General features: G+C 53.3%; 1 protein-coding gene across 2 annotated transcripts; it reads right to left on the reverse strand.

Annotated features, from left to right (window-relative positions):
* Window positions 1–32: 32 nt before the first annotated feature.
* Plcd1 (phospholipase C delta 1) lies at window positions 33–22,519 on the reverse strand. Of its 2 annotated transcripts, none has more exons than XM_032911102.1 (15): window positions 22,210–22,519; window positions 13,226–13,390; window positions 9,778–10,006; window positions 4,520–4,649; window positions 4,199–4,430; window positions 3,310–3,511; window positions 3,074–3,218; window positions 2,847–2,996; window positions 2,602–2,760; window positions 2,165–2,324; window positions 1,932–2,048; window positions 986–1,164; window positions 766–898; window positions 535–684; window positions 33–391 (listed from the first exon to the last, which is right to left on the reverse strand). In XM_032911102.1, exons 1-15 carry the CDS (start codon window positions 22,241–22,243, stop codon window positions 306–308), a joined length of 2,271 nt encoding a protein of 756 aa, XP_032766993.1. In that variant the 5' UTR covers window positions 22,244–22,519; the 3' UTR covers window positions 33–305. The 2 variants fall into 2 exon arrangements, with proteins under 2 accessions (XP_032766993.1, XP_032766992.1); XM_032911101.1 differs by lacking the exon at window positions 22,210–22,519 and adding an exon at window positions 16,676–16,862.
* Between the last annotated feature and the right edge of the window lie 4,113 nt (window positions 22,520–26,632).

Genomic DNA, 26,632 nt, shown 5'->3' on the forward strand with positions numbered 1-26,632 from the left:
ACTACAAGCATTGATCTTTTGATTTCTTTTCTTTTTTTTTTTTTTTTTTATAAAAACTTATCCATAAAGACAGCTAGAGGGTAGGGAGAGGGCTGCAGTGTTGTTTCTAACGGAATTTTGGAGGGGTCCGGGGTTCGGACGACTCCTGGGCCTCCAGAGAGGCAGAAGCTCAAGCGATGTGTTGGCACTGAAGGCAGTTCAGGGCCTCGGGCTCCGCGCCAGAGGTCGGTGCAATAATGCCAGCCTTGCCCGAGGTGCGGACACAGCTCCACTCACTCAGGTCGGACTGCATCAGACCCCCGGGCTTAGTCCTGGATGGAGATCTTCACAAAGAGTGTGGCTGATGGATGCTGGTCTCCATTCTTAGACAAGAGGTGGACATGGCGGTACCCTGGTGGGAAAGGACGATTCTGGTCACTGAGAGAGGACGCTAAAGGCATAGCGCGCTGTGGGTGTGGAGAAGCCAGGCCCCGCCCACTGCTCCTGCAGGCCCCGCCCACTGCTCCTGGCAGGCTCCTCCCCTCCAATGCTCACCCTGCTTGAGGCTGTTCCAGGGGATAGTACTCTGGCCAATAAAGTCGTTCTTAGAAGAGGAATCATAATCCTCTACCATGAAGCGTACGAGGGCAAGGTCAGGCACTGTTACCTCAAACTCAAACTCCGCGTCCCACCATGGGTTGAAACCTAGAAGGGCAGAAACCATATCAACAGCGAGGTCAACGGCACCAGCAGCCTAGCCCAAACCCGACCCAACGCTTACTATACCATTATTGGTAATAACTGCTGTCTGACGGCTAGCCGTGTCCCGGCCCACGCCGTGGATCTCCACGATCACCTTGGGGTCCACGATAGAATTCTTATTCTTATTGACCTTTGGCAGCTGCTGTCCAGAGATGATCTAAGGAAAGGTGGAGACAGCGTTCAGGATGACAGCGAGCAGGAAGGGATCTCCAGAGGTTGCCACTCCCCCTGTGTCTGGCCATACCCGGACACGGAGCCTCTTCGGAGCCCACCAGGGCCCCTGAGTCAGGGCACGTGAGTTGAAGGTGGTGTTGGGGTCTCTCATAAAGGCGGGTTTCAGCACATACCCACAGCCTCCATTGTCCTGGAAGCAGCCAAGGTAAACATCCATTTCCGGCCCAGGGGTTTGGAAGTTCAGAGCCACTACAGGGGAACAGAGCAGTCACAAGCTGTGGGTTGGCCCCAGAGTCCTGGAGCCCAGCCTGCTCAGTGCACTAGCATGTGGGTTCCTATGTGAGTTAGAACAGGATCCAGTGGTCTGGTGTCTCCTGCCCTCCCGGCACCTAAGACCCACCACACTGACCATGTGATCTTCTGTGTGTGATGTCGTGTGTAATATAGGTGTGTGTTCATGTGAGTGTGTGCTTGTGTACATTTGCATGTACTTGCGGAGGCCAAAGGTCAAGGCCTGGCATCTTTCTCAATTGGTCTTCACTTTAGTTTTTGAGACAGGGTTCCTACTGAATCATCTGGGCCGGCTGGCCAGCGAGCTCAGAGCTCGGCCTGTCTGGGCCTTGTTCGTTAGTGCTGATTACAGGCTACGTGTCATCACCCCCTGTGCTTTTACGTGGGTAGGAATCCCGACACAGGACCGCCTGCTTGTATGGAAGACATTTTGCTGGCTGAGTCATCTCCCCAGCCTCTTTTGCTGGGGTTTGAGACAGGGTCTCGTGTAGCCCAGGCTGGCCTCGAACTCACTAAGTAGCCAAGGATAACCCTGAACTCCTGACCCACCCACCCCTCCCCCACCTGGAAAGTGTTGGAATGATAGGTGTGACCCCATGCTCAGCTCTTGGCTGGCATCCAAACCTTCCCAGGCCCCCCCAGACCCCTCATCCTGTGACCTTCAGAGCTCTGGACATCAAGGCCAAGTGCTCTCTAACCTCCCCCCAACCCCAGCTGCTCCGTACCAATCTGGCAGCCCCCGTTCCACATCTCCACAGGACTGTAGTTGGAGGAATCTGTTCTCCACCCAGCCGGGTAGATCCTGCTCAGACAGCTCACGTTATGACGGACAAAACCATTTCCTGAGAACAGGTGGTGTGGAGTCAGCACTGAAGGCCTGGGTGGGCTAAAGACACACCTACCCACCCCACCGGTTCCAGATGGCCTGGATCATGTGCCTGCAAGGACAAGGGCTCACCTGATTCTTGCAGCAACCGGAGGGCACGGCTCTCAGAGAAGGAAGCCATCTCATAGAATGCCTGCCCAGAGGTGCCAGGACTGGAGAAGCCACCAAAGTGGACGCTCTTGCAGTAAATGATCATGTTGGAGAGCTCCGGCACCAGCTTTAGTTTATCCTCCTGGAGGCCGCGAGGAGGCCCGGGTTAGAGCCACAGGGCAGGACAAGGTGGGCACTGAGCACCAGAAACCCAGACGAGAGAGAGAGAGAGAGAGAGAGAGAGAGAGAGAGAGAGAGAGAGAGAGAGAGAGAGAGAGAGAGAGGAGACAGACAGAGAGAGAGGAGGGGCAGAAGGTCTGAATGGCAGCCACAGAAAAACCAAGGCAAGGTGACCGTCCTGTGGGCAACGGGGTGGAAAGGGCCTGGGGCCGCCCCACCCCCACGGCTTCCCCTAGAACCTTGGGCTTGTGTTGCACTTGGCTGCGCACAGCCTCGTCCTCCATTTCAGCAGCCTCATCCTCGTCAGACACGTCAGTGGCTTCGGACCCATTCTCCCCTATAGCAGGCAGCAGCCCTCCCAGCTTCTTCCCTTTCAACAGGATCTTGCCCTTCAGTTGCTGGGGATGCACAGCTGACTGGTCAAGACCCACGTAGGCCTCCAAGCCAGCTTCACTTCCCCATTTTAAGGGCATCCACTCCTTACCTCAGGCGAAGGCAGGCTCGTGGTAACCCCATCCAGTGGCTGGTCCAACAGCATGGGCCCCAGGATGGCCCTCAGGTGACTGGCCATGACTCGTTGTTGCTCCAGGCTACAGTGGTTCTCCAGGGACAGGATGACTGGGTAAGGAGATGCCTAGAAGCCCCAAGATGAGTTAGAAGGGACCGTCCACCCCTCCTGTTCTCTCTTCCCTCCCATGGGGCATGGCCAACCTTGAAGGCATAGTCCCTGATGGCCCTGAGCACGTCACAGAAAAGTATCTTAGAGGTAAAAGTGTAGCCATGGTAGATGATGGGTTCCTGGTTGGGACCATCCCAGCAGTCGAGCTCCAAGCACCGGCAGCCTTTGCACAGAGCCCTGCAAAGAGTGGTGACAACTAGGCTAGGACCCTCCAGGTCCTGTCCCGGGTCCCACCCCATCTTACCCCTAACAGTTCCCCGGGCCGCACCGGATGTAGGCCTCCGTGCTGCTGGGCCCTGTGAGCTGGTCTTCCAGCAGGTAGGTGTTGTGGGAAGAAGACACTAAGTAGTGACTCAGTGGCTGGTCCATGTCCTGGTAGACACGGCGGTGTGCCAGGCTGAAGGCATTACCGTCAGCCGACAGCAAGTACATGAGGAAGCCATCCTTGGTCATCTGCCGCTGGGCCTTGGCTAGGTAGGAAGAAGCCACCATTTCCAGTCAGGGTTATCTGCCTACCACTGTGAAAAGAAAAGTCTTTTCTCCACTCCGCCTGCCCACCCAGTCCTCTGCAGCTCTGAGGAGCCGAAGTCGGGGCCTCGAGGTGAGACTGTGGTTACAGTGTGGTGAGGCACTGTCTCTTCTCCTTCCCCCTATTCTAAAAGGCCCCAAAGCAGGGTATCGCCTCCTCTGTGTCCCACGGACTGAACACCAACCACGGGGTCTTACACAGCAACTGTACCACTGAGCCAAGTCCCCAAGTCCTCCTTGAACTCTGTACTTTGAGTCTGGGTCTCACTAAGCTAACCAGGCTGGCCCGAAGCGTTGAGCACTTCTTGTCTTCCCTAGGTCATGTCTCAAAGCTGGACGGAAGCTGTGTCTAACGAAGAAGGAAGTAAGAGTACAACCTTGGCTCTGTCAGCCGCTTCTTTCTATGTCTTGGGGCAGGAATGCTCAATGCCCCTTGAGGAAGGAACGGGAAGGAAACGAGGCCCAGACAGGGCAGACACTGAGCTCTTCCTCCCATCCACCTGCTTACACGGGGTAGCCACACTCTGGTCAGCAACCCTGGGGCTGGTTCCCTCCAGCATGTCTGTCTGTCTGTCTGTAGTTCCATCAATGTCTCCCAGCCACTGGGTCTGGGACAGTTGGGCCCTCACCAGTCTCACTGGGCTCGTAGCGCTCAATGAGAGAGAGGGCCAAGGCTGGCCCTGCCTCCTCCTCCCGCTGCTGATGCTGCAGGAACTTCACTAGCCTCTCCACCGACAGGGTCTCCGAGGATCCTGCGGCCTCCTCAAAAGCACGGTCGATCTCTGCGCGCTGGGTCAGCATCTTGTAGAAGGTCTCAATCTCCTCATCCTCCAGCGAGTCTGTCTGGGAGTGGTCACATTCCTGCAAGACCGGCGCAGCCCACGGGCAGGGCTCAGAGCTGGCCTCAGGCCAAGCCCACAGCCCCAAAGCCACACACAGAGCCAGCTCACCCTGAAGATCTTCCTGGCGTAGCCGTCATCCACCTGGATGTTGAGCTCCTTCAGGAAGTCCTTCAGCTCCTTGAAGTTCATCTTGTTGTCCTTGTTTTTATCAGCCTTTCGCAAGCAGGAGTGAATCCAGCTGGGTGAGCAGTCAGGAAAACACACAGCAGCCAGATGCCCACCAGGATCCCAGCTTTGCGAAGCCCGTGGTCATGTGATCACAAAGCAGGGACCCGACTCCGAAACCTTCCTTAACGTGGTTCTTACCCCGCCTTTCCCTTGCTTCTCTTGCTTGTTGGTTTGTTTGGTGCTAGGGACTGAGCAGGGTCTGACACAGCACTCTACCGCAGTCCTGCGTTTACTTTGAATTTTAAGTCAGGAGCTGTTCAAATTATACTCTTTAGTCCCATTAGGCCTTGAACTGGTGATCCCCCTGCCTCATCTCCTTGAGTAGCTAGGATTACAGGATTGCACCACCAGGCCCAGCTAAGGGTCTTTTTTATTTGTTTGTTTGTTTGCTCATTCTGAAGCCTGATGGCATTTGAAAATATTTACTATAAAAAAGGCTCACTGCAGACAATTTAGACTACAGAGAAGGAACCCAGTCAATAACTCCCCTGCCTGATCACTCCCCTAACCCCTTGCTGGGCTAATATCAGCCTGAGTCTCTCACACGCCAGCGTTCCTCCAGTACCTGAGGCTGGAAACACACATCTCCAGACACTGATCAGAAAGTGGCAAAATCCCACGCAAACTCAAACCCGGATCAAGTCATCCTGTCCGGGACGACTCGTGCATACACACACACACACACACACACACACACACACACACACACGCCCGCACACACACACAAACACACACATACACACACATACACACACACACACACACACACACACACACACACACACACACACACACACACACACACATATGCACACACACACACACACACACACACATGCACACACACATACACACACACACATACACACACGCACACACACACACACACACACACACACACACACACACACACACACACACACCACCCCCCACTTTCTCCTTCAGACTCTGAGGAATGGATGAGGAGGAACGAGGTTCCCAGCACAGTCCTCACAATTAGAGCACTGAGTCAGACAAGAGGATGAACTTCATGGGTGTGTTTACAAAAAGAAAAAAAAAAGACACTGAAATTTAATTGTACACGAAACAACAGCACAGGCAGCATAAGAAATGTTATATAACTTTTAAAAAGTCTAAGCCCCAGGCCAGGCCTGTACATCCTGTAAGCTCAGTACCCTGGAAGGAGGTCGTGGCAGAAGAATCAGGAGTTCTGGGTCATCCTTAGCCACATAGACAATTTCAGGGTAGCCTGAGCCACCTGAGATTCTGTCTCAAAACAGACAAGCCAAAATAAAACGACAAGAAAACCTAAGACACACATCTGTGCCAGGCAGTGGTGCCTTTAATCCTAGCACTCGGGAGACAGAGGCAGACGGATCTCTGAATTCCAGGATAGCCTGGTCTACAGACTGAGTTCCAGGACAGCCAGGGCTACACAACTTACAATAGCACCAAAATTATTAAGATTATATGAAAATTTTTAAAAAGTATAAAACTTAAAATTCTGAGAGCCACAAAGCATTATTAAAAGATCTAGCTCCGAAAAAAAGAAAAAAAAAAAAAAATGGGAAAAGACTAGGGACTGGAGAGATGGCTCAGCACACAAGACTGTTTGCTGGTCTTACACTAAGATCCCATGTCCTCCTCAGATGGCTCACAACTACCTGTAACCTGGCTTCTGCAGGCACTATAGACTTGTGGACACACACACACACACACACACACACATACACACACATACACACACATGCACACACACTATAGACTTGTGGACATACATACATACATACACACACACACTATAGACTTGAGGAGATACACACATGCACACATACACACACACACACAGCGAATCTTCAGCAAGTGGAAAAAGAAATAATCAAATGGAAAGATATCTGACCATATCAACGGATCAAAAGACATTTCATACTGAAAGGTCTCCAGATTGACCTATGATCCCTATCAAATGATGTTAACTTCTTTTCAACAAAGTGACAGAAACTGACCTTAAAATGCACAAGGGAAGCCACCAGACTCAGACTGGCCAAACCAATCTTGCGAAACAAAGAACAGACGCGGACAACTCACCCTTGCTGATTATGAAGCTAACGACAAAGGTATGGGAGATGAGAGAGTGCAGGAGTACTGCATGGAAGGACAGACAGACGGACAAGTGGACAGAACTAAGTCCAGAGTAAATACGCGTTGTCACAGCCAAGGGACAATTCAATGGGATACTCAACAGGATCATTTTCTGGCCCAGGAGCAGGCACAGCAAGTACAGGTCCCTGACAACCGAGTTTGATCCCCATACGGTAGGAGAGGGCCAACCCCAAGTTATCCTCTGACCTACACACACACCAGTGACAAGTATGCAATCATATACAATAAATAGCTAATGTAATGAAAATAATTATAAAAAAGTATGTCTCCGGCTGGAGAGATGGCTCAGAGGTTAAGAGCACTGACTGCTCTTCCAGAGGTCCTGAGTTCAATTCCCACGTGGTGGCTCACAACCGTCTGTAATGGGATCTGAAGCCCTCTTCTGTTGTCTGAAGACAGAGACACTATACTTACATATAATAAACCTTTTTTAAAAAAAAGTCTCCATGCACAGGGCTGGGACAACTGCATATCCAAATGTAAAGAAAAATTAGATTTCCTATCTCATAGCACGCACGAAACGGAGCAGAAAATAAACCAGAGATTTACTTCACAGCCAAGAGCGCTCTACAACCAGGGAGAGACCTACAGGTTAGTGATGTCACGGATGTGCAATGGGCCCCACACCACTTCACTGCTGTGGGGATTTGAACTGTTGGAACCTCTTTGGGAAATGATTTGGCTGGTTTTCAAAAAGTTAAGCAGGGGAGGGGTTGCGGAGAGATGGCTAAGAAGACCAGAGTTCGCTCTCAACACCTACACGGGGCTGTTCACAATGGCTCCTAACTGAACTCCAGGGATCCAGTGTCATCTTCCGACCTCTGCAGGCACTGCACACATGTGGACATAATGCACATGCACAGAGACAGAGACACACTTAAAACCAGAGCAAGGGGCTGGAGGAATGGCTCGGTGGTTAAGAGCGCTGGATGCTTTCCCAGAGGAACTGGGATTCAGTCCCTAGCACCCACATGACAGCTCACAACAGCATGTATCTCCATTCAAGGGACCCAACACCTTTTTCTGGTCTCCACTGGCCCCAGGCATGGACAAACAAGTAGGTAAAACAGAAGCACACTTAAAATGGGGTGCAGAGAGAATGAAACACGCTAGGAGGAAGAAGCCACTCAGGAGAGGCTGCAGGGCCTCTTTGTCGAAGGCAAGTCCAAGAGGGCGACGTATTCGGAAGCAGATGGGGGCCATCTAGGCCTGGCTTTGGGGGAAAGACACTAATGGGCTTGTGGGGCAGGAGAGGGCAATGATGCTCTAACCTCGGAATGGGAACGAAAGCACAACTCTAAGTATGTGAAAACACATGGGGTCAGGTTCAACAGTGGCATGTGTGTCTGTTCGTGTACACGCGTGTGCATGTGGAGACTAAAGGCTGGTCATGCTGGTCCTTGGGTACTATCTGCCTTGTCCCCTGAGATAAGATCTCTTGCTGGCCTGGAACTCACTTTTTAGTCTAGGCTGGTTGACCAAGGATCCACCTGTTTTGCTGAGGTTACGTGCACACCACACCAGGCTTTAAAATTTTATTTTGTGTGTGTGTGTGTAGATGTGTGCACATGAGTGCAGGTACCCCTCAGAGGCCAGAGGCATCCATCAGATTCCCTGAAGCTGGAGCACCAGGCAGGCCATAGTGAGCTAGCTGACATGGGTGCTGGGAACCAAACTTGGATCCTCCGGAAGAGCTGTGTAAGTTCTTAACCACTGAACCGAATCACCTCCCCAGCCCCACCCCCTCCTGGCTTTCCCATGTGTGCTGTGCTCAAACTCAGCACAAACCATGTTTGCACAGCAAGTCACCGACTGACTGAACCACTGTCCCAGCCCTAGGCTCAGCACGTGGGTTAACTTTATGGTATGTGGATTATCCCTCTATAAAGCTGTCATAAAAGTGGACGCCACAGAGCATGATGGGAAAGGCTGTAATCCCTGCACTCAAGAGGCAGGAGGATCACATGTTCCAGTCCAGAACCTGCCTCAGGCAAACAAAAATGAGAGCCGGTCACAGCCTCGTCTCACACTGAAGCTTGATCAGTGAGCTGGACTGATCCGCAAGTCAGCCCGAAAGCAGATCAGGACGCTGGGGTCCCAGTATCGCTCCCCGAGACATGGCTCAGGAGAGTGTCATGGCCTTCCGTGTCCTTGAGGGCAGTGACCCTGAAGACACAACTGCATCACCCCACCTCTGTCCCACCCCACCCCACTTCCCAGGTGCCTGCCTCCACACTGCTCACAGAGAGAATCAGGGAGACCAAGGTGTTGGCCTTGGGTCAGAAGCCCTTTCCTACTTTTCCTTCTGCCTCGGGTTAAAACAAGAATTCCTAAAATTCACAGTTGAAAAAAATAGCAACCCCTTGTACGACGATTTCGGAGACAGGAGTCTTTGGAAGGTAATTTGAGTTAGATGGGGACTTGAAGGTGGGACCCTGACCAAAGGTTTAGTGCCTGTAGGCGAGAGCTTCTCTTTTCATGAGAGGTCAGAGTGAGAAAAGGTAGCCACCTGCAAGCAAGGGAGAGGGCCCTCGCCAGAACCAGCCATGCTAGTACCCGAAGAAATTCACTGGTGTCGGGCAAGCCACCCAGTCCCTGCGGTGCCCGGTTGGGTGTGCCTTTGAGGGAGTGTCAGGAGATTAAATGGAGAGAGAAACGTAGTTCATTCCCTGGAGTCTCAGGTTGAGTAAGAAGGGGAAGGAAGTGAGTTGCACACCAGTGTTCTCCTCTTTCTCTGCGCTTCCTGACTGAAGGCACGGAGTGACCCGCGGCCCCGAGTTCCTACCACATGCCTTTCCTGCAGCGGTGGACTGCATTCCCCTGAAATATACAATAAACCCCTCTTCTCCTGGTTTGCTTTTGCCAAGTATCACAGCAACCTGCATAGGATCCAACACACTCTGGCACTTTTGTTACGGCAGCACACCGGAACGCATCCCACGCCCAACCAGGACCCACCGCCCCCAGGAGGATACTGCTGCAGCTTCTGCCGCTGGTCCATGGAGCCGGAGTGGTGGATGATCTTGCGCAGGCCCTGCACCCAGTGCTGAGCGTCAGCTGGTGATGGGGCAATGAGGTCTAGGGTATTGCGCTGGTCCTTGAAGACAATGGAGAAGCATCGGTCCTCGGGGATGTCTCGGGCAAATTTCTCCAGGCCTTCTGTGCGGTGTCCCATCCGTACCTCCTGAATGTCCTCGATGGAGACTGCAAAGAACAGGCTGTGAGGTAAATGGCTGCCTCTGGCACAGCCAAGACCATGAGGAGAAGAACACAGCCTAGTGTCACAAGCCAGACCGGGGGGCTCAGAGCGTGGGTCCGGGAGAAGGGCAGGAGGGCAGAGTAGAAGAACGCAAACACTTTGCAAGCAGGGCATACACGGGGAGACACAGAGTCAGAGATCTTAGGGTAAGAAGGGCAGCGAGGACCCAGGTCCATGGTCCCAGAAATGAAGGAACCAGGTAGCAGTTGAGGTCTGAAGCAGACCTCTTTGAGACACTCCACGGTGGATCTTGTGACAGAGAGAAGTCACGCACCCTCCAGACCACTCTGGTCTTTGAGCCCCCACAGCTCTCACAGTCTTCGGGTCCCTTTGCTGACCACTTCGGACAGTCCTGGCTCTGGGGTCTAGGGACAGAATCCCGAAGCCAGAGAGAAAGGCAATGTGTTTGCCCTGTGTGTGACTGCATGGGTTCTGGCTTCGGGAAGCCCTTTGGCAGAAAGGAATAGAAAGGCCCCACCTCCCAGGTCCCAAAAAGGTAGAGCAGAAGCCAGTCTGCATCTCAGAGAGAGCTGGGCAGGACAAGGAGACGGAGTCAGGGTTCTGTCCTCGTGGCCCTGTCTCTGGAGAGGCTGAGTTCTACTGTACTCTGAGGGATCCGAGACCTCGGGGACTCAGTGGTAAGGGACAGACAAAGCCACCCCAGCAGGTTAGACATCATCCAATAGGGGGCTCACTGTCCATAGGGGTTCACTATGCTATTCCTGAGGGTCTAGAAGATATTACATCATTCTACTCTCAGGCTGGGAGAGCCTTCACGTCACAGCCAGTCTCCCAAGCTTCAGGGACAAACAAGACCTTCTACACTGCCACCTGAATATATCCCCCACAACCTGGCTGAGAGCCAACCTTACCAGAGCACTCGAGCTGAGCCTCCCCACAGCAGGACTACTCCTGTCACATCCATCTTCAGCCTTTCTCCTCCATTCAGCCTGGATCCTCCCCAAACCCCTCCTGCCCCAAGTCCCCAGGGGCCTCCCCCAGGGCTACACTTGCCTTGTGCCATGTGCCTCGACTGGGTCATAGGCTCTGAAGAGCGGGGACCCATGACCCAGCACCATCTGGGATGCAGAACATATCCCCGGTTAATCCCTCTTTGCCCCACACGAGGCAGCTGAGCCATGCTGGGTCAGGTATGAAAACAGGAAGCCTGGGCCTTGGAGCCCCCAGGCCCAGGGAGAGAAAAGCCAGCTGCCTCCCCGCTGCTGATAACACTACTGGGAACAAAGAGCGGGCACTGGGAGGTACTGGAGAGACTTAGCGGGATGCAGAGACAAAGAGAAACCGGAGAACCTGTTACCCCTCCATTATTTGGACTCAGTTCTCTCAGAGGTAAGGTGCCATTGTGTGCAAGAACCTCAACCCTTCCCTGGGAAAAATAACTACAAACAAGTTCTGCTACACACGAGGCCTGTGACAGCCGTGCGAGTTGGAAGCGAGCCTCCCGTAGCATTTGACCCCCATCTCAACTTGGCTTCCTCACCTGCTTACAGGGTGCTGGCCTGAGTGAGCTGCTACTGGACGAGCATAGGGAGGGGCCTTCTCTTCTTGCCCCTTCCCCTGTCCCCCTCCTAAATGCACCTTCAAATGTACCCACCACGACTCCAGAGAAAGCCCTCGGTCCCCACCCACCCCCATCCACCAGTAGCTAACCGGAAACCCCATGTCAGGACAGGAGCCCAGTGTAGGAACCTGTCTGGCTTCACAGACACTGGCAAGGTCAGGAGGTTCACTCCTGTGCTAGGAGCCATTAGTTGAGGCAGAGTTGAGTCTCAAGGTGGTTTTCCCGTTTTGTTTGTTTGTTTTGGTGACAGGGATCCGTGTTTCTAAGCTGGTCTAAAACTCATTACGCTGATGAAGATGACCTTGAACGTCTGATCCTCCTGCCTCTACTCCCCCCATAGGTTACAAGCATGTGCCGCCACACCCAGTTTGTGCTGGGGACTCAGCGCAGGGCTCCTTGCATGCTGGGCGAGTGCTCTACCAATGGAGCTACCTCCCCAACCCTCAGAGGGATTTCTGGGACTTTAGAGTCCCACCCTCAAAGGGAGCGCACCAGGAGGCTACAGCAGAGGGTTCAGGAATCTATCCTTAGGATGCAAGGTGAGTGCCACCCTTGGCTACACAGTAAGGCTAGCTCCAGCTGTGTGAGCTCCGGCTGGAGAGATGGCTCAGTGGTTAAGAGCACTGACTGCTCTTCCAGAGGTCCTGAGTTCAAATCTCAGCAACCATATGGTAGCTCACAGCCATCTGCAATGGGAACCGATGCCCTCTTCTGGTGTGTCTTTATGCATATATACATATAAAATAAATAAATTTATTTTTAAAAAGAATAAATAAATAAACAAACAAAAAAAGAACAAGCACCACACGGTGGCCCATGCCTTTAATTCTAGCAGTGGAAATTCAAGAATCTTGGAGCTGGAGGTTGACGATGTCAGACAGGACAGGCAGGAGCCTGGCCCATTGTCAGAGTTCTAATGGTGAGCTAGCACTTGGCTAACATGGCCCCACCCCGCCCCGCCCTCAGCAAAGGTGTAAAGGATACCTCTCTGGTACAGAACTTTCGGGGAGCTCCTGCACGGAAGGGCATGTCTCCAAAACTACCCCAAACCTCTCAGGAGGCTGTCTCATTCGCGCACCCACTCCTCAGCTTTAGATCCCTGGGCAGTACCCAGCCCTCTTTCCTCTCCCTCCTGTCCTCCACCCCAGCCTCCCATGGCTCAAGTCCCAGGAGAGTTAAAGTCTCCTGAGCCCCACCTTACATACCAGCCACTGGGACGGAAGTACTATCTCTGTCCCCGGACTTTGGGCCTTGCTTTTGACCCTATCACACCGATCCACCCACTGTCTGGGTGGCACCAACACATTTCAAACCACCCTGTCCAGCTCCACGGTTGCTTTTCAGCCTGGCTGTCCCCATCTGTGGTCGGGTATGTTCACCTTCCATTAACCCCTAAGGCTACTCTGTGACCAGCCTAACCTTGGTTTCCCTACAAATGATTTAACAACAATCTGTCCTTGACCCCAGCCAACCTAAGTTTCTTCCTTTTGCTCCTCACGCATGGCCCACCTGTGGTCACGGTCCATGACTGGCCTCCACCCTACCCTGTACCAAGCCCACCACGAGACCCTGGGGTACTCACACAGCTGCGACTCCGGGGACCTCATGACCTTTCGAGATTCCTGCCAGATGGTCTTGCAGTCCTCCTGTAGCTTGTAGAAGCGTTCTCTACGCCACGAGCTGGACTTCACCTTCAGAAGCTGGCTGCCCTTCAGAAGGGCCTGAAGGTCCGGGTCATCCTGGAGCCCTGGGAGAGGCAACATTGGTGAGATGTCACCGTCTCCACAGTGTCCCTCTTAGCATCAGCCCCCACACAGCTCCTGTCCCCTGCCCACTCAGAGCCGGTTCTCACCGGCCTCATCCTCACTCGCCCCTTCTTCCTTGGACTCCACTGGCCAGTCCCCTGCCTCCTTCACAGGGAAGGCCCACTTAAGATCACACTTTCTGGCCCAACGTTGAGGATCCATGGAACCCGGGGCATCTGTACCCATAGCAGACAAATGTTTGACCACTGTGCTATACTCTGTGCCTCAAGACCACACTTAGACACCGTGACTTGTCTAAAACCTGAATGAGCACAGCTCAAAGAGCCCACGGTTCCTGAGCGATCTGGGAAATGGCCTGGCTCAGAGTGAGGTGACCCGGGGCTAAAAGAGAAAGCAGAGGAGAGGAAGAGAGTGACCAAACGCAGCTGGAAATCAACCCAAGCCCGCAGAGCCAAATACCTCCCACCTCCAATGGCTCCAACAGTATCGACAGTATCTGTACCTCAGGTCCGGCACACTTCCTGACCAGCTGTGTGACCTCAGGGTTTGCTGCCATGGGAATCCCTGGGGCCGAGCTATTCCAGACACTCCCTCCCCTGTGTCCCTGCCCCCAAACTCTGACTAAAATCTGCTCAAGCCATTCTCAGATATTTGCCCTCAGAAGAGACCACTGTGGCCTGTGTTTAGCCTGCTGGAATGGCCCTGTCTTTCCCATGGGACCCCGGCCACTGATTGCCCTGGGTCTGGGCTCCCTCAGGAAACAGCTGCTTTAAGACACAGCTCAATCTTTTCAGAAGCTGAGACAGGGCCCACGGGGAGGACAGACCTCGACTTGCCCCATTCCTGCCCAGCTGTGTGGCTTGACCTGAGTCCTGGGCTCTGGAGTGAGGACTCAGGGTCCTCTCTCCTGACAGAGCCGGGCAGGAGACACCGGGAGGACGCCGAGCCCCTTAGGGGTCTTCATCCGCACACAGACTCTGTACTGAGGATGATTAAGGAGATCAATCTGCACCCTGTACTTTCACAATGCACCAGTGCGAAACAGAGGTAGATACGTAAGGTGGGGTGGGCACACACACTCACGGGTGTTTACATCACAGCAGCCAGATCTGTTGAAAGCCAACTGGACAAGTAAACATGTCCCTAAAACTACAGGACCCAACAGAAAAGAGGCACCAGAGACACCAACCATCCTGTTTGACGGGCCAGAATCTATGCTTGTCTTGGAGAAAACATCACAAAGCCACAGGCTTCCTTGTTGGGCCTAGACCCTCCACCTCTGACATCCCCTCCTAGTTAGTCCATGATGTGCCTTCAACACATTATCTACAAGCCAATATGGACCAGGCTTCACTCACCCACCTCTTCCTTATCCCTCATCAGCTTCCTGCTTTTGTGAGAACATCTATTCCTGTAGCTTTAGGAGCCCCATTACCCCCCCGCACGCATGTTCCCTTATCTGCCCTGGAGTGAGAACAGTATCCCAGAAAGCATTCTTGCCAGTCCTTCGAGATGACAGTCATCCCACACCCCACCACCTTTGTCCCGTGCGTCTGCCCACTGCTAGATGCTCTACCTCAGTACGGGCACCTCCTTCAGTGTGGGGAGACCTTGGAGGAGAGATGGGGCTCGCAGAGAGTGTCTCACATGGAAGGAAGGTTAGGGAGTTTCCAGACCATCAGAGTAGAGGGCCACTGCTGGCCTCTGCTGGGAGATCCCACTGTCTCTTCTCGGGCTGAGGTACACTAGGAGGGGCGGCTCCTGACCATCTGTCAATACCCTGCCCCCTGAGTTGGACACGGTTAAGCAAGCTCCTGCTAACAGCTCAGATGAGAATGGGGGCTTCTGGGAAAAGGAAAGCAACCCCCACCCCTCTCGTTCTGGAAAACACTGTGAAGGGATGACAAGGTTATCCTGTCTTGGAGCCAGCAGTGGCCCGGGCTGTGGCCCAGTCTGTGGGGTCAGACAGTGATAAGCTCCAGTAGGATGACAGCTCCCACCCTCTAGGAACTGGGAAATCTGAGCGAGGATCTCCATGGAGTGGGAAGGGCTTCCTGATTCTAAGGCCTCTGGGTGGCCTACGACAGGACTCTTGTTCCCTTATGTAGAAAGTCTGTGGGAACCCCTTTTCCAGCCTTGGGAGGGCAGGTGAGCTGTGAGCCCAGGGTCTTCACCAATCTTTGCCCACAGGGAAGCGACCGTGTAGAGGACACGGAGGGTGGGAATCCAAGTGCGCCCAACAATCTGCCCGAGTTCCCAACATGCTGAATGACGAAGGTGCTGGGTGGGCCTGGAACCTGTGTTTATACACAGCTCCACTAAGATAAACAACGCCATCACAAACAATCTCACGGACACATCGCACACAGGGACACAGTGTGCAAACCACCCCCATACTACCCAAGTCCCACGGAGCGCGTACTACTGTCTTTCACACTCGGGAACGCCACACACAGGGCAGGATGTCATCACCACAGTAATAACAGCAGCCGTCATAATGACAGCCAATACTTGAATAAGTTACTGTTCGCAGCACATGTGTTTAATCCCCTCAACTGCCCTGTGTAGAAAGGCAGTAAGTATCATTATCCCCATTTTACAGAGGGGGAAATCAAGGTTGAAGGAAGTTGCACAGTGGAGTGGGGACTCAGAAGTAGGAAGCCTGCTCTCGGGGTCGGAGCTATGAAACAGGCAGCCACCTCTCAAAGACACAGAGTCAGCGGGTAACAGCGTCAGAAAACCCACACCGCAGCAGAAAGACACCCAGCCATTCTATCACCCTAGGCTACAGGGTCACATCAGTCATGAGCAGCCACTGTTAGCTGTACACTGTCACAGGGCTACACCTACAGTGCCAGAATGCCACACTTGGGTATATGGCATTACACGCTATCATCCCCATATCACCAAGTGGGACAGAATCACTTAGCCAACCCTGGGGTCACCAACTGTCACTTGTTCAGGTCTACATCATACTAGACCACATTGGGCTACATAGTTTTACCAGTTCTACAGGGGATCACACCCAGGGCTGAGTTTGTAACCAGGAGAGGTTGGAGTTAGTAGGGAGCATGGAAATTGGGCTACTCTGGAAGGGGCAGTTATCTAGTTCTCCCAGTACTCAGCCTCCACACACACCCACACAGAAAACACTGCCTCGCAGAAGAATTAAACGTATTATCTGAGGCTTAAAGGGAGGAGAGTCCTGTTCCAGCTGCGGTCCTCTTCCCCCGCAGTAGGCTCTCGGTGTCCCCTGCATCCCTTACCCAGTCTCTGTCCATTGAGCGCCGCCACTTTGCGACTCTGTTCCTGTAGGTAGAACTCCCGGGAGCCGTTCACGCTCCTCCGTCTGCAACTCGGGACCCCCAGACACTGCATGGTGCTCTCCTAACCCTCAGCTCTGGTAAATCCCAGCTCAGAAGCCGGCGGAGTCGGACCATCTGTCTAGCCTTGAGAAGGCGGAGCCAGAACCTCAGAGGAGGGGGCGGGCCTGTCTCCCTGGGGGCGGGGCCAGATCATGGGAGGCGGAGCCAAATCTGGGGGCGGGTTCATGGACTAAGGAGGTTGGAGAGAGCAGAAAGTAGGCGAAGGAAGTGGAACCAGAATCTAGGAGGTGGGACGAGGAAGGTTGGCATCCATCTCGCGGTGTGGCTGAGGTGGCCTTTAATTCGGATATTTGTGCTTTCACCTCCAGGGTGTTGGAATAGCAAGCGTGGCTGGAGGGTTAGGGTGACAGAGCCTGCCAGACATAACCCAGGTCCGGAGGGCTAGCAGCCACCGCCTGGAAGGCGACGAGGAGGAGTCGCAGCCGGGAAGCATACGGAAGGAGAGGAGGAGCCCGGGAGGGAGGTTCCTGCTCGGGAAAGGCGGAGTCCAGGCAGGGAAGGGAGGAACCTCCACTTGAGAGGGTGTGTGAGGGTGGGGACTGGCACAAAGTATACGGTAGAACCTGGGGAGGAATGCCAACGCCAACTCTGCAAAATAGGCCAGGCGTCAGGACTGGGAAGACTGCTCTGCAGAGGGAATCCTGGTGACATAGAGACGTGGAGGTGGTCAGGTGGAGACCGGGCTAGTCAACGGAACCCACCAAATCTCTATCCTCAATTATTCAACTGATTTGTTGTGACTAGGCCTGCTGCCTGCTCTCAGGTTTTCTTCTCCATGTCTAAGCAGTGTGATCCCCAAAATAACAAATGCAAACGCAATTCTCCTCCTCCTCCTCCTCCTCCTCCTCCTCCTCCTTCTTCTTTCTTCTTCCTCCTCCTCCTTCTTCTGTTCTTCTTCTTTTACTCCTTCTTCTTTTACTCCTCCTCCTCCCCCCCCTCCTCCTCCCCTTTCCTTCTTCTCCTTCCTCCTGCTCCTCCTCCTGCTCCTTCTGCTCCTCCTGTTCCTCTTCCTCCTTGAAACAGTATTTCTCTCTGTATAGACCACGCTGCCTCGGCCTCCAGGTTGAAAGTGTGTGCCATTACCACCTGGCACAAACGCAAGTCCCCCCCCCCAAAAAAAAAAAAGAAAAAGAAAAAAAAAGTAGTGCTGAGAGATGGCACTGACTGCTCTTCCAGAGGTCCTGAGGTCAATTCCCAGCAACCACATGGTGGCTCACAACCATCTGTAATGGGATCTGATGCCCTCTTCTGGTGTGTCTGAAGAGTGTTACAGTGTACTCAAAATAAATAAATAACCTTTTTTTTTTTTTAAGTAAAAATGAGAAGGAGGAGGAGGAGGAGGGGGAGAAAAAGATGCTGCCCTCAAAGGGAGTCTGCAGGCTTACCTAGAATAAATCAGAAAGACTAACTCTGTGCAGAACTGTGTGGCTAGAGTGCCCGGGAACACTGGGGCCTTTCATCCATACAACTTCCCTTTCATTCACTCTGCAATTACTGAGTGCCCACTGCAGGAGGGTCAGGACACCACCCAGAGGCCTGACTCACCCCTCCCTTACCGCTCTGTCCCTGGAGAGGTCCCCACTGGGTTCACTGCAGCAGCAACACTGAGTCACTGGCAAGGGCAGGTTTTTGGCACAAACAAACAGACTGAAAACAAAAAACCCCCGAAGCGCAGAGCAAGTGGGTTGGTTGCCCATGGTCACACTGAAGTGTGAGTAATGAGCGAGGAGCTTTAATGGAGATGAACTGAGATGTGGACACAGGAAAGCTTTTGTCTGAGGTGGGGGTGAGTAGGGTACAGGATAGCCTACCCATGTTGTAACAAACACCAAAAGCAACATGTAAAGGGGTTTTCTGTCTGTCGTCTGTTCGAGACTGGTTTCTCTTCGTAACCCTGACTTCCTAGAACGCTCTCTGTAGACCAGGCTGGTGTTGAACTCAGAGAACCTCTGTCTCTCAAGTGCTGGCATTAACAGCGTGGGCCGCCCCTGCCCAGCTACACAGAGGTTCTTTTTTTTTTAATTTTTTTTTTTTTTTTTTTCAGAGCTGGGGACCGAACCCAGGGCCTTGCGCTTGCTAGGGCAAGCGCTCTACCACTGAGCTAAATCCCCAACCTACACAGAGGTTCTTAACCAGAGCAAAGACCGCCTGGGCCCCAATGTGATCGAATCTCAATACGCCGTATTGTCTCTGAATTCTTCAGCACTTTATGTGATGCATCCAAGAACACGATCCTAAGTTTGTTACTCAGGATTGTGAGGCAGGAGGATTGCTATGAGTTTGAGGCCAGCTCATACCACATGTCGAGCAGGCCAGCCTACGGTATAAAGGGAGATCCTACCTCAAAAACAAACAAACAACAACAACAAAAAACCTCCAAACAACAGCAAACCTCATGCAGCCCATACAACAACAGAATGCAGTTCTGAGATGATCCACAGACTGCCCGACTCCTCAAGTGGCCTGGGACACAAAGGAGTTAACAGCACCGATCAATGTATGTGTGTCGTGAGCCTAGAACCCCCAAAGCAGACGGCTTTCAGGCCTAACTCTCGTCCGGTGGGGAGCTGGCCACCCTTACTTGCTGTGACCACTTTTCTTGGGGTCCTTGGCTTTTGAAGCAACCCAGAACTACTAAACTCGTGAATTTTGTTTGCCTGAAATAGGATCTCATGTATCCCAGGCTGACCTCCAAATCCCTGTGCAGCTGGGGATTGGCACCTTCCAAATGCTAGGATTATAATCGCGTGCCGCTATGCCAGGTTTATAAGGGACTGGGGACTGAACCCAGGAATGTGTGTCTGCCAAGTGACTCTGCTGAAGTTAAGTCCCCAGCCCCCGCTAATATTAATCCTGGCAACATCCTCTGTGGAAAAATATATTGCAATCCCACGGGTGAGAAAAAGGCTCAGGAAGGCAAAGGTTACATAGCGAATAGCAAAGCTGGAATTGAAGCCTGTGGCTCTCGGGGCTCCCCCCCCGTGCACCCCGTCCCTTTTACAGAAGGACAGCTCTTGCGATAGGGCGGGTGGGCCAGGTGTAGGGCAAGTTAGTGTGGGTGAATGTCTTCAGTGAAGAGAAAGGTCCTGGGAGGTGACATCTCTTTGGGGACCTGCTGAGGGTGCCAGTGCAGGCTTAGCTAAAATAGAGAGGGGTCAGGTAGGAGGAGAAGGTGGGAGCTGTGGTACCCATTAGCAGGCTTCAGTGGTAGAAAGAACCCTTTGGTTCATGCATCTGATTCCAGCCACATTTCCCCTCGGTGCTGTTCTGTCTTCTACTCACCCTGCCAGACAACTACCGGCTTGTGGGGTTGGGGGAGGGGGCTGCAAGGAAATAGAGGCAGCTAGAAGTCTTATCTGACGGGGGGGGGGAGGGCTCTGCTGTTTGTCTTCACAAATATATGCCTTTATCCAACATCGCCTCTGTATGAGTAAGAAGTAAGGACACAAGCCACATTTCATCTCCTGGTGAGTCCATAGGTCTCCAACTAATGGAAGGGACTGAGGGCGTCCCTCCAGCAGAACCCCCAACTGCCCAAGCCAGAAAGTGACCAGTGCTGCGGGACCTGCAGTGTGGAAAGGAATGCAGACTCCCTCTCAGCTAACAAGTACAAGCCACACTCGCCCACTGCTGATCCTCCTTGACCGACCTTCCTCCCCATCTGGTTTGCTGTGTAGGCAGGAGCCGCTTCATGGCGGTCACTGTGGATGCCACGCTTGAAGCGCTGGGCCCACAGGTCTGTCAGCTTGGCCACAGTGTACATTCCAGTCCTGCAGGAAAGGCTGGACTGAGTCACAACTTTGGGAGGCTGGTCTCAAACAGGATGGGCCAGGCTAGCCAAGCCTGTGACATTAGACTGAGGCTCTGTGTCTTCCTCTGTACGGGAGACATCAAGGCTGACCCAGGAAAGAAATGGGACAAGGGCACAGACACTGAGGTTAGAGCCTGTTTCATGGCCCACGTTCCATGACACCGTGGTGTCAGAGGCACCAGAGGGAGGCGGCCAGGGGAAAGACCTGGTAGGTAGCCAGTAATTGCTAATAGATGGGGACTGAGAACAGAGCCTCCTTCCACTGTTATCCTCCAAGCCGAAGACCCTCTGGTGGGAACCCAGTGTGTCAGGAGTTGTAGGAGTATCTCTGACCTCTGAAGAGAATGAGGAAGCAGCAGGAGGGGTATGAATGCAGCCTGACAAGGTGGCTTTGAGAAACCCAAGCTTACTGGGCTCTGGCAGCAACAAAGTCTAGGTCAACTGACAAACACAAAACAGGTCGGGGGCTGGCTGCAGGGCACACATCCAAGTGGGGGAGTGGAACATAGGACGGTGGGAACAAAAAATATACAGCCCAGGTGGTGAGATGTCTCAGTGGGTAAAGGCAATTGTTGAAAAGCCCAGAGATCCGCGTTTGATCCCTAGAACCCACATGGTAGGAGGGAATCGATTCCTACAAGTTGTCCTCTGATCTCCATACACCCACACCCCCTGGCCCCTCTCGTACACACAAATACACGTTGTTTAATTAGACACAAAACCCTACAATCTCAGGGATACTGGAGTAAAGTGAGAACTACTGTTAAGCAGTGGATCGATGTGAGAGGAACAGGTTTTGCTGAGCTAGTAGATGACCTGAGGAGACAGGAAGGAAAGACTCCCCAAAGCCCCTCCCCCAGAGTGGCTCTCCCTTGTTCCTCTCTCTTCCCTGGATGCTTCTAAGACCAGCAGCCGGGACTCTGAGCTTTCCTCTCTGCTAGAGGGACAGCCATGGGGAGAAGAGCTAGCCCAGAGGGGAAGAAACAAAGCCGACTGGACAAAGCGCCAAGCTGCTAGGTTGTTCTAGCTGAGACCTGGCCCACTCCGGCCATGGGGGTGTGTGGGGGGGGAGGGTGTCAGTAAAAAGATCGCGCAGCTCCTCCCAGCCCTGGCATCGCTGTTTTCTGTTCTGGGCAGCGAGGGCTGCCAGACAGACCTCAGCCAAACTTGCACACCTCCTCCTCGCCCCACCCCTTACACCCTCATCGGCCACACCCGCGCGGCCTGACTCGCTCCGGCGCACCCGTGTTTTGGGAAGCTTCTGAAGAGAGAGCTTGGTGGTCTAAGGATGCTCTTCCTTTCCTTCCCCGAGACCTTTGGTGCCATCTGGATGGAGGAGCCCAGACTTTTATGAACAGAATAAGGGGAAATCCCCTAGAGAAGTCCGCACTGCTCCCCGATCTCTTCGGTCACATTTTGGGGGAAAGTGGAAACGCCCAAGGTTGTTGTACCCAGCGCGGGCTGAGGTTTTTCCAGGATCCCGCAAAGAGGCAAGGAATTGGTCTCTCTGGTGGTTTAAATGCGGCCGAAGGACCTACTATTCCTGCTGCCCGGGTAGGGGACAGGCTTTCCCGAGGGTCTCCCCTGCGGGCGGGACACTCACCGTGCAGGGTCAGGAAGTCCCTACCCGAGTCCATGCCCGTCGGGGCGCGCGGCGGAGGGGACCCGGCGTGATTCACTTGAGCAACAACCGAGCGGCCTGGGGTCCTTGCGCAGGCCGGTACAAGGACCCAACTGAACTGCGGCGGGAGGCGGCCGGGGGGGTGGGTCCAGGACACCGTACCGCCCCCCGGGCCCGCCAACCCGCGCTTCTCCCCGCCCCCTCCAGGGGACCGAGAAAGGACGCGGAGCAGGGGGCCGGGAAGACTGGCCAACCCTGGACGGGGCTCGGGCCAGCTGGGTGCGCCCGGCCAGAAATAGTCAGATCCCTCCCGCTTCCTCCACCGCCACCACCCACAGGCCCTGTCATTAAGGCGAGCTGCGGGCCCCACGCCCTGCCTGTGGGCGCCTGGCCTCGCTGGGGTTGTGGGTGATGTGGGAAAGAATCAGAATCGGGTCTTAGCGGGAGGGGGTGGTGGGGGAGGAATCACGGCTCCAGCCTGCTCCAGCGTCTTCTGAGAAACGCGTGCTTGCCCGGGTCCACGTTGCTACGTTTGGGGAGAGTAATATCTAGATTTTTTTCCAAGAGAGGGGCCCCTCTCTTTAGCTTTCCGAGACTTCTCACTTCCGGGGGTGCTAGTGGTGCTTTCGTCGAGATAGGGAGCAATAGCAAGCAGGTATAGGTCCCTTACCCCCTAATGAGGGGAGAAGATGGGAGGCCTGGGTCCCCTGATATAGAAGGCAGTTAGCCTGAAGAGGCTAGCCTGACTCACTGCTCACCTCAGCTCTTTCTCTTCTAGCACTAGCAGGCCTCAATGGCCTGTGAAATGTGGAGGGCAGTCTCTGGATTCTGAGTGTTAGGGCTGGGTTTTAGAGAACCACATGACATTCGTGTACCCTCACCCCACAGTGTGGGGCTGGCTCCTTGTCTGGCACTCAGCCCCCATCCTGATGCCCTACGAAGGCCCCCAGGTTCCCGTTCCACAAACTGAGGGCTGTACTACATGAGAGATGAGCAGAGCTCCAATGTAGACAGAGCCTGAGAAGGGGCAAGATGGAAAAATTCCCTCCCCTGACTTTCTCAAAAGTCCTACTCTCCAGGTCTTCCTTGAGCCTTGGAACCTCCCACCTGGGTCCTGCCCTGGATCCTGGCAGGCAGTTACTCTCATCCATGAGTCAGGCCTCCTCAGACCCAGCTCCTCTCCTCCACCTGAGACCAAGAATTCCTGACACCAGCAGTTGGCACAGCCTCAACTCCAGCGTCGTTTCTTCTTGTCATCTCTGTTTCCGAGTCCTGGGCTCCAAGCCAGGGCGTGATCCACCACTAGGGCCTCTCCCTCTACCACAAACGACCATGGTGAGGTTTACAGAAGCTTCTGCCCACCCCCCACCCCACCCCCGTACTCCAAGCTCACTTGAAGCAGGCCCATTTCTGACTTCCACTGCATGCATTGCAGCTCCCTCGTGTCCCCTCCCTGGCCTGGGGTTGCCAAACAGAACGGGCATGCTGACTCAAAGCTGGCCCAAGAATCCAGGTTCTGCCAGAAATGAGGTATGCCACACTCAAGTGCTGACCTGTGGGGTGACTCTCTCCCCTTCTGGATCTTTCCCTCTTACTTTTACCTCTCTCATAGGGTTGGAGGGGCTGGACTTTGTTTCTCTGCCCTCAACACCCAGGGACAGCTGTGTGGGCTTAGTCCTGGCCGGGTGCTGTGTTTACTCTACTCAGAATCTTTGCAAACTCTCCTGAGACCCTGGTTACTCATAGCACTCGGTGGTAAGCTTTCTTTGGAGCCCAGAGCTGCTGAGACCTGTTCTCTATGTGCGGAGTTCTAGTCATTGTCCCACCCCCAACCCCTGGCTGTCCTAGTCTCAAGTGTCTGTGCAAAGGTGGGTGTGTGGGAAGGGGCTGGTGACTGTGGGCAGGTGAAAGAGGTCTAGTATTCGAGCCAGTACTTGTTCTGTTAGAGTCAGTCCCCTAGACCCTCACACCATGCCTCACTCTGAAGACGGTGTGTACACATGCCATGTATACTATCAGCACAAGAATGCTAAATTTCAGGACCGTCAGGCTCCAGGGCTTGTCTTGCTCAGCCCCTCCCCCATGAAACACAAACCAAGACCAGCCAGGGTGAATGAGGTCAGCGAGGTTTACTCAGTCCTCTCCCTGTCTTTAGAACCCAAGTTCTGGAGCATCAGGGTGAAGGGGTTGCTTACGGCTCTGCAATTTCCTGGTGTGAGAATCTGATCAAGTCACTTTGCTTCTCTATAACCAGGAGCAACCTGGGATAAACTGACGATGTCGAGTGTGTGGCACTGATGACTGCCTGCCGAGGGTTCTGAGCTAGAGTTTGCCCGCCCATAGCCGTTTTCTCTACGTCTGACGTAGCCTGGTGGCCACAGAGGCTCTTGGTCTAAGGGCACACTCCTGCTTTTGTGAACTTCCGTGCGGAAGGTCCTGACCCAGGTCCAGCTGCCTCAATAGGAAACAGGAAGTTCATCTGCCCAAAGAGATGGGGATGACAAGGAAAGCTCGCAGACCATCCTTGATGTCACTCACGGGCAAGGATCAGATGCCAGCATGGGCTACAAGGTTGCAGCCCCCCTGATAATCTTAGGATAGCACGGGGTCCTTGAGGGGGTTTTCTTTTCTTTTCTCTTTTGGTTTTACAAGACAGGGTTTCTCTGTGTAGCCCCAGTTGTCCTGTAACTCACTTTGTAGACCAGGCTGGCTCCAAACTCGTAGAGATCTGAACCTATCGAGATCTGCATGCCTCTGCTCCTGAATGCCGGGATCAGGCATGCGCTCCCACATCCAGCAATTGAGGATATCTTCCTGAGATTATGTTAATCAGCATTCATAGTGAATGGAACTGAGTCAGCTTTAATGTGGGTGTTCAATGTTCTCCTCCGCTTACCCCAGCCGCAGCAAGTGGAGTGCTTCATGCTTCGTGAGTCCTGAGGAAAGTGTTCCATAGCTATGTTCTCTAATCTGAAAAATTCCCTCTTGGAGGGAGAAAGAGGGTTGGAAGACTCAGGAAGCTAAAGGAACTTGCAAGGCTCAGGAAGTCACAAAATTTTACAAGGCCTCTCCCAGGTTTCTCTATTCAGTGAACACATCGGCAGAGGGAGAGGGGGCCCTGGTGGAGCTGCTGCAAGTTCTTCAGGGAGTCTTTATGAACCCTTACCCAGGCTGGGGAGGTGACCCAGTGACCCAGTGGCCTCTGGCTCACCTGTGACTCTGGTAAGTTCACCAGTTCTCCAAATGAAAACTTCTATTTTCTTTTCTTTTTTAAGATTTATTTATTATATATAAGTACACTGTAGCTAACTGTCTTCAGACACACCAGAAGAGGGCAGTGGATCTCATTACAGATGGTTGTGAGCCACCTTGTGGTTGCTGGGATTTGAACTCAGGACTTCTAGAAGAGCAATCAGTGCTCTTCACCTCTCTCCAGCCCTTCTTTTTTCAATAAGTATTTGTTTTGTTTTGTTTTTTCTTTTTCTTTTTTCTTTTTTTCGGAGCTGGGGACCGAACCCAGGGCCTTGCGCTTGCTAGGCAAGTGCTCTGCCACTGAGCTAAATCCCCAACCCCTCAATAAGTATTTGTTAAAGAGTCTCTCATCCACTGGGTACATAGAAACATAGGGATGAATCATCAGTGTTCAAAATACATTAAAAAAATGAAACAAACAAACAAACAAAAAATCCAAAGCCTCCCCCTGCTGTCATGGAGCTCAGATTTTAACGGAAAGAAGAGAGCTACTGTAATAAACACAAGAAGTGATCCCAGTGGAATCAGTGTGACAATGAGGTGAAGCAGGAAGAGGACGGGCTTAAAGTGGGTTGTTGGGGCAGGCTCGTGTGGGAAGGTGGCTCTGAGGAGACTCAAGGAAGTGAGAGCATAGGGCACAGGGAGGCCTGGGGCCAAGGATTCAGGGTAGAGGGAGCAGGCTCAAGGAGAGTGTCACACTGGAGGAATGTGTGGCAGTGTCATGATGGGAGTTCACAGAGAGTCAACAGGTCTGAGGCCTGTTAGGTCTTGCAAGTGCTTCTAGCTTCTCTGGAAGTAACACCTCAACTGAGTCACACTGGGAAAGTCTCTGGTAGCTGAAAGAAGTCATCATGGACGGATGAGCAGGGCAAACAGGAAGCCTGAGGGAAGAGAGTCCTGCCACCAGGTCATTCACAGGGGTGAAAGGTGCCTGGGCCTCTCAGGGTTCTCTGCAGATGAAAGGTGATAGAATCCAGGAAGGTTTTCAGGAGCAGAGCCACTCGTGGCTAGAGAGAAGGCTTGGCTACTGAAAGGTTGAGAGCATGTGTCACTCTTGCAGAGGACCTAGGTTCCATGGGATCTGATGTCCTCTTCTGGCCTCTGCAGGTGCCCACATGAAGACATGCTCTCTCTCTCTCTCTCTCTCTCTCTC

The sequence above is a fragment of the Rattus rattus genome, chromosome 8 (assembly GCF_011064425.1).
Source record: "Rattus rattus isolate New Zealand chromosome 8, Rrattus_CSIRO_v1, whole genome shotgun sequence".
NCBI lineage: Eukaryota > Metazoa > Chordata > Mammalia > Rodentia > Muridae > Rattus > Rattus rattus.